We start from the raw sequence: 16,770 nt of genomic DNA, 5'->3' as shown, positions 1-16,770 counted from the left end.
ACCAAGTGCATAGCAGCTGACCTGAGACTGCAAGGATTCTGAGTGTTTCCATATCTAGATGACTGGCTCACTTCTGCTCCAACAAGGCATCAACTCATATAGGCAGGAGACCAGGTTCTACAGACTTGCTGTCTTCTGGGGATAACCATAAACTATGACAAGTCTCATCTGCAGCCAACTTAAACATTCAAGGATGATATATGTGCGGCTGTAACTTGGTCAAATCTGGAGTTCTGTAAAGAATGGCAAGTCCTTTGAATATCAGTGATTTATACAAGATGTTTGTGTTACGAATGTATTAGAACTGTATAGCATTTGAATATCAAACTGATTTTTACAAATGATTGTTACAATTGTAGAAGAATTGTATGACATTTGAATATCAAACTGATTTGTACAGATGCTTATGTTACAAATGTATTAGAACCGTATGGCATTTGAAAATCAAAATGTGTTTGTAAAGTTGCTAGTGTTAAAAAAATGTATCAACAGTGGGTCCTGCTGGAAGAGCAGAGGTTAACCAGTTAGCTTACTTTATGAAAAATAAGGGAAATGTAAATGAGCTGTTAAACCATTAACATGGCATCCCACAGTGCTGAATAGGATCGGAGACAGTAGGTCTGGGAGCAGTCATTATCTGTTTGCTTTTGTAAAAAAAAAGGGGGGGGTAAGTTTTGTAAATGTTTCTGGCTCCTAGGCATTACCATAAAAGATATAAATGTGTATTGTAGTAGTCTGCTAAAGTCCTGTCTCGTACTTCAAAAGGGGATACTGTGAGAACCTAGAGTCATGTGACCAGATGAGGTCATTCTGCATGTCATCTTGGATATTATATTTTACAGGGAGTAATCTCTGAAGATTGAGTATTCTGTTTTGGGGAACCTAACTAGAAAGACTGCTCCTGTATTGCATTGTGTCTTACTCTATCAAGTAAGTTATTAGGGAGTAGTAATTCTCCTACATTTCAGGAATATAGTGAAGCTTAGATTAGAGATTGTTTTTCTTTATTTGTATGATTCTGTCCATCAGTGTTGTTTTCAGTAATTCCTGTAATTTGAACTCTGTGATTTATTGTAAATATATATTTAGTATTTTCTTGTTCTTTTCTTATTTATTATTAAACATATTTAAACGTTTCACTGTTGCTGGTCCTTTTTAGAAAATATTTAAGCTTTGATAGTATTTGCACAATATTTATTTGATGATAACTCTGGCCACTCCTGAAAGCCTTGCGGTTTGGTCAACATCACCATTTGTTTTAATATCTACTTCACTCAGCATAATTGGATACCCTTTTAAGAGCCTTATAGTAACTGACTGGTGGCAGTGAGTCTACCTAATAGTCTGGACAAAGCTGCTAGAGTGGGTAATCTGTGCCAGCCTTTCCGAAGTGTGTGTTAAAATTAAATCTCAGAGTATGTGTCAGTTACTTGGGGCAGGGGAATGAAGCACTGGGTTCACTGAGAGGGTGCTGGTGGACTTGGCTTGGACAATCGGCTGAGGACCTAACCCTACAGCTGTACCACTGGGGAGTCTTACTAGGGATCTGGAGGGAGACAGATGGGCTGAGTGTGTTCCCTGTGTGCTCTTCAAGGAAATTTAACTTGGTGTGAAGAGCTGCATCTGGAAATACTGAGTGTATCCTTTGTACTCCCAAGTGCACATCCTTCTCCATTGTCAGTGGTGAGGATTCAGACTCCTTGATTACTGGCCCAGTGTGGGGATGTCACAGATGTAATTCCATTACGTACGTAACAAATTTTGTGTTTAGTGACTTTGATTTGTGTAGGAAATAGTACTGCTGAACAGAAAAAGTATGTTAATTAGTGGGGTGATGAAACTCCATTAATGTAGAATTCTGGACCTCGCTAGTGAATTTGCATAGCTTCAGTACATTAGTGGCAGCAGTGTAATTTGACGGCTGTTGGTACCCTCCCTCCACTGTCCATCTTAATATTCTATGAGTGTTTTTGAGGGTGTTAACTTACAAGAGGAGCTGACAGAATGAACTTTACTTGCATTCCATATTTAAAAAATAATAATAATAAAAGCCAGTTTATTCCCTACTTTTAACTGAACAGTTATAACATTGGATCTTATGTAACATCAAACTGCATCGATCCCCCCATTCTCTTGTCTTATCTTCAGTCCGTGCTTCAAGCGCCATAAATGTTTATGGTGCTTGAAGCATTGACTGAAGATATGAGAATGGGGGCTGTCTGCAGTTTGACTGAGACTGTGGAAACTCACTAGACTGCTGAGTTGCAGGCTGATAAACTGCCTAGACTAAATGGAATGTTCCCTTTAAAACCTTTATCGAAAGGGTAGAGGCTGAAGAAGAAGACTTTGGCTAAGCCTCTGTTTAAATTTCATGAGCTAAGTTTAGTATGACAGGATCTGGTGAAGGCATTCTTGCCAAAAGCGCTCATCCAGTTACTTTAAGTTGACTTCACATTTTACTGTGTTTTTATTTTGCTTATTTGTGTTGATTTTTAGTATTAAGTAGTTTTAAACCTCTCTGTGGTGGACAAGCTTTGCTTTGTTTCTGCTGCCTTTATAACTACTGGAGATGCTGGGGCCTGCTAGGGTCAGTACTTAATATATGCTGTATTAACTTTGTAATTGAATGTGACTGACCATCTCTTTATTGCTTCCCTTTTCAGTAAGTCCTGATCTGGTGGATAAATATTTAGAAGAGACGTCGGTCCGATACGTCACCCCAAGATCTCATACAATTAGCAGTGGGGTTGTCAGCACTCAAAACCCAGGTAATTTCAATATAGTTTATTTTCTACAATTTTATAATGGCTTGCAGTTGTTAAAGAGATTGCTTGATTTACTGGATAAAATGATTTTATTGTTTATAGTTACCTTTTATGCTGCAGTTCAGAGAAGTCTACAAGATTGCCAAGATGTTAACCTAAAATATTGCTCTGTCGCTGAGTCTGATGTTTTTGCAGATACATTCTGCTGTCAAATGTGTGCTTTTTTTATTACTGTTTTTTGAGCGCATGCTGATGACTGCTTAGGGCAAAGTTTTGCTCTCTGTAACATTGTAATGCTGTAAACAGTACCTTATTGAAGCAATTATTCTGAAACTGGAGCAATGCTAAACCAGCATTTCAGGAGAATAGGGCATAATTTGATGTCATCTGTTTTAGGCCACCTGGAGTCCAGCATTAAGACAGGTGCTTAATCCATGCTGTTCCTGGAGTCGTGTCTTAGTGGTATGTTGGCGCTGGATCTAAACCACTGTGGAGTACTAAGTGACTGCAACTTATTATATACTAGCTAACTTGATCTCCTGTTGCCTTTTGATCTCCACCTTTTCTGTGTTTTTGAATGACTCCTCTCTGCACCCAAACACACACTGCACATTATTAGAGAAATGTCTTGCTGTGACATACAGCTGCTATATTATGACATTTTTCTTTTCTTGCATTTGATACCTCCTTGGAGCGGTAGTCTCTGTGAACTTTGAATATGTAGCTGGTATCTCTCCCTCTCTTAGAGTTCTTTCTTGTTCTGGCTCCCTGCCTCTGCTGCTGTGTAGGATGGTAGTTGCTTTGGATCATGTCATCTGACAACAGCACGTCATCCTTTGAGATAATCAGGAGTAATGCCACGGGAGTTAGGACTGCTGTACATTACAGCTTTCCCAGCTGCTAAGAACCCTCCATCTCTTGGATCTTTGTCGCACCTCAGTAAACTCCCCAGGATGCTTGTACATAACGTGCCTAAATTATTTTCTTTTTTTCCCCGTAAGTCAAAAACTTTTTGTGTTTGTTTTACTTGACAGTTTCTGTCTTTTTTTTTTTCTTTCAGATATTATAGACAGTTTTTCCTTTCACTTTGTCCTGTTTTTCTGGCCTAGGCAACTTTTTCCCATTCCAAAATGTCTAAGCATTCATTTCATTAATGTCCTTGTGTCTGATGATAATCCTCTTACTGACATGCACATACAAGTGTTTGTATTGCTTGGGTGAACCCATATTGTCTGAAGGTGTTTTTTGCAGGGTCTTCAACTAGGCTACTCTAAAAAAAGAGAAAGCAGCTTTTCAAGCTTTATCTTACTGTGACGTTTGTCTGCCTAGCCTAATCCAGGTTTGCTGTCTGTCTGTTCTTCTGCTTCTTCTAGATTCCTAAATATGCCCAGAACGTCATCCTCCACCTCCACCCCCAATTGGGAGCTCCTTCCTGTCCCTTCCATACTAAATTTGTCAGGAGGCATTGTCTTTGTATTATATGTTAGTTCTGTCCAGAACATCAGTCTACAATGGGGAAAAAACTGTTACAAAAATTACTGGAAAAAACAACTGATAGCATGTGCTGTAAAATTACTGGCCACAGCTGTGAATTCTCAAGACAGGGATGCTTCCATGGCTCTCAACCCCATTCTGTACATATCCCACCAGTGACTGTGATGGGCTGGCAGAGGCCAGCGTCGGTGAACAGGAGTCCCACTCCTACCATTTCACTACCAGAACTCATAGGAATGCTTTCATAGGTTCATAGGTAGGTACTAGGCTATCAGCCCTGGGGCCTATGCAAGCCCAGCCAAAAAGGTACCCTGGCTTTTGCCACCCAAGAAAATTATTTTCCTGTGCCACTGTCGAGCAGAGCCACAGAGGTGATCCCCGGGGTGAATTTCCTATTTCCCATCCAATCATCAAGATTTTTCTTGAAGAGTGCTAATGAGGAGCTTTGTTTGATATAGATAGGTAGTGTATTCCAGAGTATGGGAAGTCTCTGGGCCAGGAATCTATCCCTCCGGCATGTTCTGTTTATTGTGGTGACAAGGTTTAGGTCCCTAGAGTGTGTAGCTCGGAGGGATTGAGATTTCTTTAAGTGGAGCATGTCCAACAGCTCTGGGTTTGACATAGCTTTGTACGTTAGGCAGAGATCACCTCTGAGTAGGTGATATACGACGGAGTAAAGCTGGAGTTTTTTGAGACGGTCTGCATAGGGCATCTGTTTGAAGCCGGTAATCCTCTTTGTGAGGTATTTCTGCGGCCTTTTCAGTTGTTGTAGATGTCTTGTGAGGTACATACCAAAAGGGGCGTTGTACTCTATAATGGGTCTAATGAGTGATGAGTAGAGAGGAACAATGACCTCTTTTTTTTCTGGATGAGAAACATTTTGTGATGAGGTGTGCCACGTAGAAGGATTTCCTGACTGCTGTGGCGATGTGATTATCAAAGGAGAGACTACTGTCCACCTGTGTCCCAGGATCTCTTATCACACTTTCGGTGTTGAGTATACTACCGCCTATGTTGTAGTTCATGGGTACAGAGTTTTTACCAAAGGGGATGACAATGCACTTTTTGGCATTGAGCTTGAGGCATGGCTTTGACGCCAGGCATCTGTCTCAGTGAGGCCCTTTTGTAGGATGTCCACATCGTTAGGAGTTTCGGTTATGGCTCCTAGTTTGCAGTCATCTGCGAACTTCATTAACCAAAGACCTCCTGTGTTAGCCTGTACTTCAGAGAAGTAGATACCAAACAGGAGAGGACCTAGGACTGAACCCTGTGGTATTTCACTTGTCACTGGTCTGAAGTCGGATTTGGAGTCTGCTACTTTCACAGTGTGAGTTCTGTCAGTGAGCCAGTTGGCAACCCATCATGACCCTTTCCTGTCATCACGTATCTCCTGTTCCATTGGACCCTTTGCTGGTGTTTTCAGATGTTTTGTTATATATTGGCCTCCAGGTTACTGGTTAACACTCATGTCTGTTAGAAAATATTTACTGCTTTGTGTCTTGGCACTGATGCCGGATACTCAGTTTAGTGCCACCTGATGCCCTTCAAGGATGCATCTGCAGTCATCACATATGGGTTGTCCTGCCTCAGGCAGCCCTTCGGTCGGCCGGATTCCAAAGTCTGGGTCTGGCGTCGGCTGATGTCGCCCCTTCCCCGACGTCAGAGTGCCCGGGGTATAAAAGCGTCAGCCAACGCCATCTTCCTCAGTCTTTCTTGCCGCATGGTGCCCGAAGCAGAAGCAGTTCGCAAGTGCCGGTCGGCCAGCTCCTGTAATTCAGCTAAAACCGAAGACTTCAAAAGCTAAGTACCCCGTTGGGTACTCTTTCTTGCCTCAGCTGATGTCAGATAAAATTAATAATTGCTTAACTTGTGGGAAACAAATACCTCATAAGGATTTTCACTCTTACTGCTTACCTTGCCTAGGCCCAGACCACGACGTCTCGGCCTGTTCCACCTGTGCTTCCTTCAACCGACGCACTCTTAAGACGTCGGTCGGAGTTTGCAGAGGAATTATTTGGAGCTAGTTTTGCTTACAAAATGCCGTCGGAGACTCCGACTTCACATTTCCTGGGATAGACTCAGACATCTTTACAGTGCCATAATACTCTCTAGTGATGTATGATTTACCCATGATGCTGGCACTAGTACCTGTATCTGGGTTCTCTGTCCAGAATGAGGAAGTGACTGTACAATTTCAGGTTGCTGTCTCTTGCAAGTCCCCTTTAAAAATATTCTGCTTATGCCTCCCCCAACATAAGAAGTTCGATAAGGTCCTTAGAAAAACAAAACATATGTAACGCTGTCCTGAGTCACTTGTGGGGGGGCGCAAACCCCTTGGACTTTCTCCCATGAAGAGCCAAATATGAGTAAACTGTTCACCAGTCCTATACCTTCCCCAAAGAGGAGGGTTCTAAAGGCCTTGCTGTACACCCAGCAGTCTTCCCAGATGATCCCTCCTCTGGTGGGCATCCTAAAGGATACTAACTCAGCTGCTTGGCAAAACTTGGCTCCTGTCAGTAAAATGGCCTACTACTTGTTCCAGCCTGTTAGAGAATGGGCTGTTTGGGCAGAGACTCCTATGACTGATACCTTAATTTGGGCAGCAGTCCTTAAAAAAATAAATAAATAAATAAACACTGCCCCCCCCCCCCTTGCAGAGCTTAGCTGTCAATCTATGAGAGATGAAGCCCTGAAAAAAAGAAGGAAGTGGGTTTATGTGTACGGCACATTACCAGCATGGGTGCTGAATTCTCCAACTGATATGGTGTAATTTGAGAGGGAACTCTCACACTAAATGCACCATGAAACAGGAGCTGTCTTATAGGCCTTTGAAAGGTAAACTTCAGTTTCATTTCACCTTCCTGTACACGAGCAGCCTCTTGGTGCATTTACCGTACAGTGCAGTAGTGCTACAGAGACAGCTGCTGGGTGTGGCATAATCATTTGTGGGCATTTGTTACTTAGGCTGGTGGACTTTGGGCATCTGAAAGGGCCTCTTTACTGTACTCAGATTTCTGGTTTCCATACCTTTTGGAAGGAGGTGCATGAGCTACTGAAAAATGTGGAAAAGCAAGGTAAGACCCTCATGATGGGTGGTGTGAAATTTCAACCTCTGCAGCACACCTCTGTGTGGAAGGAGCCAGTGGCACATATGTTTTTTTCCCCCCAACACACAAGCATGTGTATGCAAACAGACGCACTGCAGGCCTCAGCAGGAGGCAGCTAAAGTAAATTCCAGCAACCAGGGCAGACATAGGAGAACCACTTGTGTGTGTGTGGGGGGGGGGGATGCTTCTGTGTCTAACAGAACTGAGATGCCTATTCCTTGCTGTGATTCCCTGAAAGGAGTCTTTCTGCTTCTGTGAAGATTCCTGTTAAAAAGAAATGGAAGGTTAAACATTAATCGTCTCCTGTCTCTCTTACTTTAGGCAGGGATGACTTATTTGACAATAGCTCATGTTTTAGTTCAGAGTCTTGTTCCTTCTCATTCTGGATTTACTGTTAAAAGAAAAATATTTTTTTATTTTTTGAAGATTCCCAGTTTGATGAACAGGAAAATTATTGTAAGGGAACAGCTTCTTTTTTTTTATGCTCAAAAGCTGATTCTGAAGGAACATTTGTTCTGCTTATCCCATGCTAGAATTTTCTTTTTCTGAAACCATATCTTGGGTGAAACCGTTGTTTCAATGGAAACATGACATTCCAGTTTGTTGAAATAAAATATGATGTTATGTTGGTCCTATCTCACCTTCATTCTTGGTGGTTGAGTTCGAAGCAGATCTTTGGCTCCAACTCGGCTGCATACTAAAGCTCGAGAACTTCCACTGGCTCGAGGCTACATCCTATTCCAAGATGCCTAGCGGATCTCGTTTGCCGCTTCAGGCATTGGGAATGGTCTTTGCTGGCTCAGGCTAGTTATTACCTTTCTGATCTGCTCTTTTGATAAAAAACTACTGGTTAGAGGTTATTCTTTCTCCTTTCTGAGTGTTTTTACTGGTGTAGTATCTTTCCCTAATTGGTGTGTTTTTCGGACGTTTCTTCCCTCCTTTCTTTCAGGCCTTTCCCTCTTGAGGATCCATTTAAATTAGAGGATCCCTTTTTTCTTAGAAGACTTCCTTTCTATCCCTCGGAGTCACCGTTTAAGTTAGTGGCGTCTCCTCAGGTTGGAAGAGACTGTCGTTTAACTTGGAGACTTCTCTTCCAACCTAGTTTTTCCCTCCTCATTTAAAAGAAATAATAATTCTCTTGCCTTTCTCTCTGCTTTGTGTGGCTGATTGTGTTGTCACATTACTTACTTCTGTAGTTGTTTTTTTGTTTAGCCTAACATAATGTCTACTAAGGAAACAAAACAGTCTGGGTTTAAAAAGTGCGATTCTGCACACAGAAAATGTAATTAACTGATGGACACATGAGTTGTATTTACCCTCTAGGGGCAGTCTGTCTGCAGGACTCCTGCTCCATATGTCATGATTTCAGTGCGAGGGTCATACAGGAAAGAAAGAATGAACTTATTCTAAGAGGTTTACTGAAACTGCCCTTTGAGACAATGATAGAAGGTAATCAGGCCTCTAAATCTGACAAACCATAAAAGTCATCTTCGTCAGATTCCAGCTTCTGAGCCATCAGGCAGCCATGAGAAACAAGTATCTTCGGAACCGAAGATTGTCAGTTCTGACAAACCTGATCTCCCCTCTGTTCCATCTGGATCCTCGGAACCACCGCGGAGCCAAAAAAGGAGTCGGTCACCAACATTGGAGCCAGTATGATCGGTGCCACAGTCTTCCTTACTACAGTCCGTGTCGGGTAGTTACAAGTCATCTACCCACTCCTCTCGGTCCTCCAGAAGTTTATCGGATGACGATGTGGAGCGGGTGGTGAAGAAGTTACTGCGGACACCTGTCCTGGCTAAAATTATTTTGAGCTCAGCCCATCGGAAATTGGAGCCGACCACTGAATCTCGGGTGCCATCCATTCCTCCTCTGACTCGGACAAGTTCAGAGCCAGAGTGTCAGGAAGTCATTTTGCTGGAACCAGCAGAGCCAGTAATCACCCCCGATATCTCGGTTCTGAAACTACGCCGATCTCATCGATGCTGTCTTCGATCGAGGGATCTGGGAGCCGACACTCCCTGGCCAGCTTCGGGGGGGGGGGGTCGAGTTGGACCCCTTGTCGGAGCCGACTCTCCCTCTCAGTGCTTTGGCACCCACATCAGCCTCGGAACCATCCTCCTTGGTGCAGGGGAGTTCTTCCATTTCCTCGGGACCGTAGTCTCTGTCGGCCCAGGATCGCAGTGCCTTCAAGGTGATGAGGAGTGTGCTCTCCACTGAGTCTGCCCCACCTTCGGCTCCAGCCACTCTTCCCTCTAAAGGGCCAGGGCCTACTTCTGCAGCACCCCCCCCACAGAAGAGTGCGCCACAGGAACCCCCAATGGGGGTAGCCCCTTCTTCCGACACCTTACCGGAACATCCCCCTGAGGAAGTCCCTCGAAAGAGACAGTGTAAGAGGAAACACATAGACTCCCCTGAGTCTTTCACTTCTGATACCGATTTAGAGGACTCAGAAGGGTCCCCACAGTTGCCCTCTGAGGATATCTCCTTTTCTGACGTCCTAGAGATCCTTAAACAGAGGGGCAGCTGGAAAACCCTCTCCCCTTCTAAGGATGAATTGGTATACCTGGAGGCATTTGGCTCTCGCCCCTCCACCTCTTGGGTGTCTCCACCTTTTGATCAGCTCCTGGCTGTGGTAAGTCAGAAGGCATGGGGTTCTCCGGAGTCAGTGGAGACTGTTCTGAGGAGGCCAAACAAATTCATTACGGTCCCGGAAGATAGACAGTATTTGACAAAGGGAGTTCCAGTAGATGCGATGGTGGTGGCGGCTGCCACCAAGAAGGAGTTAGATGAAACTTCTGCATCTGTCCAGCCACCGAACAAGGAGGCTCTAGTGATGAACAAATACGGGAAGTGTATGTTCTCCTCAGCGGCTTTTATCCTACGGTCTCTGAATTACTTATCACATTTTACTCGATTTCAGAGGGATCTCCTTAAAGAGCTAGGAGATGCCCTACAAGGTGCTACAGCTCAAGGTATGTCAGACAAGATAAATTCTCAGCTTGCAACCTTAACCTCTGTTATGAACTCTTCCATGCGCCTCATTTCCTATGCGGCCGATGCAACCTTAACCTCTGTTATGAACTCTTCCATGCGCCTCATTTCCTATGCGGCCGATGGAGCGAGCAGGGCAGCAGGCACAGGAATAGCTCTTAGGAGGCATTCCTGGATGTGCCTTTGCGAGTTTGCTGAAACCTTCAAGTCTTCCTTTATTGACGCCCCATTTGATGGCTTGTCTTTGTTCGGGCCGAAAGTAAAGGAGACTCTCACCAGGAGCAAACAAGATGGTAAAACTCTATCTGCCATAGGAGTGTGTTTCTCCGCCCCTACTAGACCTTATCCCAAAGGTCAGAAGAGCAGAAAAATGTGGTTCCGAAAGTCCAAAGGAGCCTCGTCGGATGCTCGTGGTGATGTTTCCCCCAGGGGCAGAGGGGGAAATAACAATGGAAGATGCCATCCACGTGGCAGAGGGGGTCCGCAGAACCAGGGTGACAGAGATTCGTTCTCCGGCCCTTCCAATGCTCCTGAAAGGAGGCCCACTTGTCCACCTCTGGAGGCAGTTGTGGGAAGACTATCACTGTACCCAGAAACCTGGCTACAGTTGACTCAAGACAAATGGGTACAGTCCATTATATCCAGGAGATACAATATTCCTTTCCACTGTCCACCCAGCCCAAAGTCTATCCTAGACAAACCACCCGGTCAAAGCGATCAAGCAACCGTAAAAATTCAAAGGTTGCTAGAAAAAAAGAGTCATCCAAGAAGGCTCCGCAGACCAAATCGGATCCGGAATTTACTCAAGGTTCTTTTTAGTTCCAAAAAAGACAGGGGACTGGAGACCAATATTAGATCTCAGCAGACACAATAAGTCAGTAAAGAAAGCGAAGTTCCGGATGGTAACACAGCAGTCTATACTCCCCTTTCTGGGACAAGACAATTGGATGTGCTCCTTAGATTTTCAGGATGCGTACTACCATATAAAGATGGACAGGTGATCCAGGAGATATCTACGCTTCCGGCTGGGAGCCAGTCATTATCAATTCAGAGCTCTGCCCTTTGGTCTCACTACAACCCCCCCCCCCCTGAGTGTTTACCAAATGCATGGTAGTAGTCACGGCTCACCTGAGGCATCAAGGATTCCAAGTGTTTCCATACTTGGACGATTGGCTCCTGACAGCCACCACCAAGCATCTACTCATCAGATCGAGGGACGCTACCATCTGTATCTGCTCAGACCTGGGCATTACTATAAATATAGAAAAATCTGCCTTGTTGCCATTACAGCATATTGCCTTTATAGGGGCAGAATTAAACACAAACGACATATTAGCAAAATTGCCTCGAGAGAGTACAAACGCTATGCGGTCAAGTGTCTATCCTACTCAGGAAGAGAAAGGTACAAGCAAAATTTGTCTTCAAGGTCTAAGGTTCAGTGGCAGTGGTGATAACACTAGTCCCGCTGACATGTCTACACATGCGGATATTACGGTGGCTACTCTGCCCAATGGTCCATACAGGAGTTACCCATGTCACACAAGTTTCTGATTATGGATGCTTGCAAGAGGGATCTACTATGGTGGCTTCAGTCCACTCAAGTAACGATAGGCAGACCATTTGTTCTTCTGTAGCCTGTGGCTGCAATGACCACGGACGTGTCCCAGATAGGGGGGGGGGGGGCATTATCTGGGACAGACTGTCCAAGGGGTTTGGAAAGATCATGAGTACCACTTGCACATCAATGTCCTAGAGATGAGGGCTGTGCTTTTGGCGTTGCAAGCATTCCAGAGCTCTCTTTCCATAGGGACTATTGAGATTCAGACAGACAATATCAATATGTCAGTGGTATGGTACATCAACAAACAGGGGGGAGCCAGATCCTATCCCCTATGTCGAGAGACCCAGAGAGTTTGGCAATGGGCAATTTCTTCTCATCGCTTTCTGACAGCAATGCACATCCTGGGGAAATCCAACATAATAGCAGACAGACTAAGCAGAGCAATTCTCATGCCTCACAAGTGGTCCCTGAATCAGGAAGTTGATGATCAGATCTTTCGCAAATGTGGCTAACCTTGATGCGATCTTTTCACCACTCCCCTCAATGCCAAATGTAGTGGCTGTTTTGTCCTCATTTCCCCTCCGGGAGAGTCATCCAGGGATGCATTTGTTCACGATTGGCCCCCAGGACTTCTTTATGCCTTTCCCCCGTTCCCATTAATTTCAAAGGTTATTCAGAAAGCCAGGTTGTTGAGAAGCAGGATAATTCTCACTGCTCCTTTCTGGCCTCATCAGATATGGTTCCCCTTTCTTTCTCCCCACCTTCAAGAGGAGTCATAGATTCTGGACCCAGTGCCGGATCTTCTGACGCATCAGTCAGGGACGCTCCACCCCGCTTTTCAGAGCCTCAAGCTGACAGCTTGTTTACTCCACTTCCAATATTAGCCAAGCTTGCTGAATTATCCCCCGCAGTGCGACACATTTTGGTTTCCTCGCACAAGATGACGACTAGGAAACCGTATGCAAGTAAGTGGAAGAGGTTCTGTTGTTGGGCGGACAAAAGGCACATATAGATCCTTTTACAGCCCCTATATCTGCAATTTTGGAATTTCTAACAGAAATCTTTAATGAAGGAGCAGCAGTAGCTACGAGTACAATTAGCCACCATATCATATTATCATCTGGGAGATATTGGATCTAATGTAATGTCCCACAGATTATGAAAAGCCTTCCTCGGGGTACATTTCTGTTAAGACCACCCTTAAGAGACCCTCCTCCTCCATGGGACCTAAATTTAGTATTATCATCCTTGATTCTTCCACCCTTCGAACCAGCATCCTCTTGTTCACTAAAATTTTTATCTTGGAAAACAATCTTTTTAACAGCCATTACTTCCACTAGGAGGGTCTCAGAATTGCAAGCTTTGTCTGTCCGCCCTCCATATTTGATTTTTCACAAAGACAGAGTTTCCCTCAGAGCAAATCCTTCCTTTTTACCAAAAGTCTGTTCTGAAGCTAATTTGAACCAATCTATTGAATTACCTGTATTTTTTTCCAAATTATGGTAACAAGGCAGAATACAAGCTCCACCAATTGGATGTGCATAGACAGCTGTGCTTTTATTTGCGTAGGACCAAAGAATGCAGAAAGTCAGACCAATTGTTTGTTTCCTGTTCAGAGAATAAAAGAGGCATGGCAGTTTCGAAAGTTACTTTGTCTAAATGGCTTATTGAGACCATCACCTATGTCTGTAACTCTTACAATAAAGAACTGCCAGGAAAAATGAAAGGACATTCAACTAGAGCGATGTCAGCTTCCATTGCCTTTCAGTCTAGACTTCCATTGGATTCAATTTGTGCTGCTGCTACATGGGTCCATCGTCACACCTGTATCACTCATTACAAACTAGATGTGGCCTCCCAGAACAGGGCATCCTTTGGTTCCACTGTTTTGAAGAGCTTATTCCATTGAGCCACCCAAGAATGAAGGTGCTGCAGTCGCTGTCCCAACCAGCAAGAGTGAAGGTGAGATAGGACAACATAACATAAAGAAGTTATGTACTCACCATAACGTTCCATGTTTGTTGTCCAGAATCTCGCCTTCATTCTTGCATCCCTCCCATCCATCCCCCTTCCTGGAGGACTTAGAGTAGGTTATAGATTGGCAACATATGGTCTGATTTCCTTCTTGCCTATTAGCATACTTTGGTGATTAGTATCTAGAACGAGATCTGGGGAACAGCCGCTAGGCATCTTGGGATAGGATGTAGCCTTGAGCCAGTGGAAGTTCTCGAGCTTTAGTATGCGGCCAAGTCAGAGCCTAAGATCGGCTCCAAACCCAACCAGCAAGAATGAAGGCGAGATTCTGGACAACAAACATGGAATGTTGTGGTGAGTACATAACTTCTTTATTTATTACATCTGAAATTTCCTCAATTTGCTCCTGTCCTTACAGCCTTTGGAGGGTGTTTTGATTACAGCCTTAAGTATGTCTGACAGCCAGCCTGCAACAGCATAAGAAGGCATGTAGATTGTTTAAAATTCCTCAGTCTTAACAAATTCAGATTTTTCCAGTCCCAAATCTGACCCTGCACTGATTAACCTGGCAAATCCTTATGCAGCTAAACCCTTCCCCTCTAACAAGGATGCAAAAGCTTTTGGTAAATTTGGGGAAAGTGTATTGCTCTGCAACTCTTATTTTTCCAAGTCTTGTGTTAAAAGTTTTTATTTGCTTCTTTCGAAAATATGAAGAGCATTATTGCTGCTTTTCATTTTTCTGAGCGCAATCTACTGTAAATAATCTTACTGCTTCTGTTTTTCTCAAGTAACCATTCTGTGGTTTTTGGGTCTGTTATGAGAAAGTTTTCATTTCCCTGAGAATGTTAAAGCTGAAATTTTGAATTTTCCCCTTGAGAAAGAGGTTGTATTTGGACGATCTGCTGCTAAAGTGACAGTAAGCACACTGTTTGCTATTCCCCAAGCTTGCTACTCTCGAGTAGTATCTGCTATCCCTCTTATATGTCACATATTACTATCTGCTTCAAACACCAATTGTGATTAAATCTCCCTTGCCTTCATTATTGTAAATGCTTCTGCTGACAATCTCATTGTATCACACACTTACTGTATTCTTGATCTCTTACCATTTTTTGCTTTGGAGCCTTGTATTTCTCATTGTATCGCACACTTTACTGTATTCTTGATCTCTTACAGTTTTTGCTTTGGAGCCTTGTATTTCTCATTGTATTGCACATGTACTGTATTCTTGATCTCTTACTGTTTTTGCTTTGGAGCCTTGTATTTCTCATTGTATTGCACATGTACTGTATTCTAGATCTCTTACCGTTTTTGCTTTGGAGCCTTGTATTTCTCATTGTATCGCACACTTTACTGTATTATTGATCTCTTACAGTTTTTGCTTTGGAGCCTTGTATTTCTCATTGTATTGCACATGTACTGTATTCTTGATCTCTTACCGTTTTTGCTTTGGGGCCTTGTATTTCTCATTCTGTTGCACATGTACTGTATTCTTGATCTCTTACAGTTTTTGCTTTCGAGCCTTGTATTTCTCATTGTATTGCACATGTACTGTATTATTGATCTCTTACAGTTTTTGCTTTGGAGCCTTGTATTTCTCATTGTATTGCACATGTACTGTATTCTTGATCTCTTACACTTTTTGCTTTGGAGCCTTGTATTTCTCATTGTATTGCACATGTACTGTATTCTTGATCTCTTACAGTTTTTGCTTTGGAGCCTTGTATTTCTCATTGTATTGCACATGTAGTGTATTCTTGATCTCTTACAGTTTTTGCTTTGGAGCCTTGTATTTCTCATTGTATTGCACATGTACTGTATTCTTGATCTCTTACAGTTTTTGCTTTGGAGCCTTGTATTTCTCATTGTATTGCACATGTACTGTATTCTTGATCTCTTACAGTTTTTGCTTTGGAGCCTTGTATTTCTCATTGTATTGCACATGTACTGTATTCTTGATCTCTTACAGTTTTTGCTTTAGAGCCTTGTGTTTCTCATTGTATTGCACATGTACTGTATTCTTGATCTCTTACCGTTTTTGCTTTGGAGCCTTGTATTTCTCATTGTATTGCACATGTACTGTATTCTTGATCTCTCACAGTTTTTGCTTTGGGGCCTTGTATTTCTCATTGTATTGCACATGTACTGTATTCTTGATCTCTTACCGTTTTTGCTTTGGAGCCTTGTATTTCTCATTGTATTGCACATGTACTGGGTATATTTTGCACTTTGGAGCCTTGTATTTCTCATTGTATTGCACATGTACGGTATTCTTGATCTCTTACCGTTTTTGCTTTGGAGCCTTGTATTTCTCATTGTATTGCACATGTACTGTATTCTTGATCTCTTACCGTTTTTGCTTTGGGGCCTTGTATTTCTCATTATATTGCACATGTACTGTATTCTTGATCTCTTATAGTTTTTGCTTTGGAGCCTTGTATTTCTCATTGTATTGCACATGTACTGTATTCTTGATCTCTTACAGTTTTTGCTTTGGGCCTTGTATTTCTCATTGTATCGCACACTTTACTGTATTCTTGATCTCTTACAGTTTTTGCTTTGGAGCCTTGTATTTCTCATTGTATTGCACATGTACTGTATTCTTGATCTCTTACAGTTTTTGCTTTGGGGCCTTGTATTTCTCATTGTATTGCACATGTACTGTATTATTGATCTCTTACCGTTTTTGCTTTGGAGCCTTGTATTTCTCATTGTATTGCACATGTACTGTATTCTTGATCTCTTACAGTTTTTGCTTTCGAGCCTTGTATTTCTCATTGTATTGCACATGTACTGTATTCTTGATCTCTTACAGTTTTTGCTTTGGAGCCTTGTATTTCTCATTGTATTGCACATGTACTGTATTCTTGATCTC

The 16,770-nt window shown here is 43.0% G+C and overlaps 1 protein-coding gene across 2 annotated transcripts in view; it reads left to right on the top strand.

The window, feature by feature from the left end:
- DEDD (death effector domain containing) overlaps nucleotides 1-16,770 on the top strand; it is a 724,306-nt gene that overhangs the window by 524,628 nt on the left and 182,908 nt on the right. For both annotated transcript variants that reach the window (XM_044089969.1, XM_044089968.1), the window contains one exon: nucleotides 2,664-2,768. In XM_044089969.1, coding sequence (XP_043945904.1) covers nucleotides 2,664-2,768 — 105 coding nt within the window. The remainder of the gene's footprint in view (nucleotides 1-2,663; nucleotides 2,769-16,770) is intronic.

This window comes from Protopterus annectens, chromosome 12.part0 (assembly GCF_019279795.1).
Source record: "Protopterus annectens isolate FY-2018-M chromosome 12.part0, PAN1.0, whole genome shotgun sequence".
Taxonomy (NCBI): Eukaryota; Metazoa; Chordata; order Ceratodontiformes; family Protopteridae; genus Protopterus; species Protopterus annectens.
Note: the sequence above shows the minus strand (reverse complement) of the source record. Positions and strands in the feature narration are given on the sequence as shown.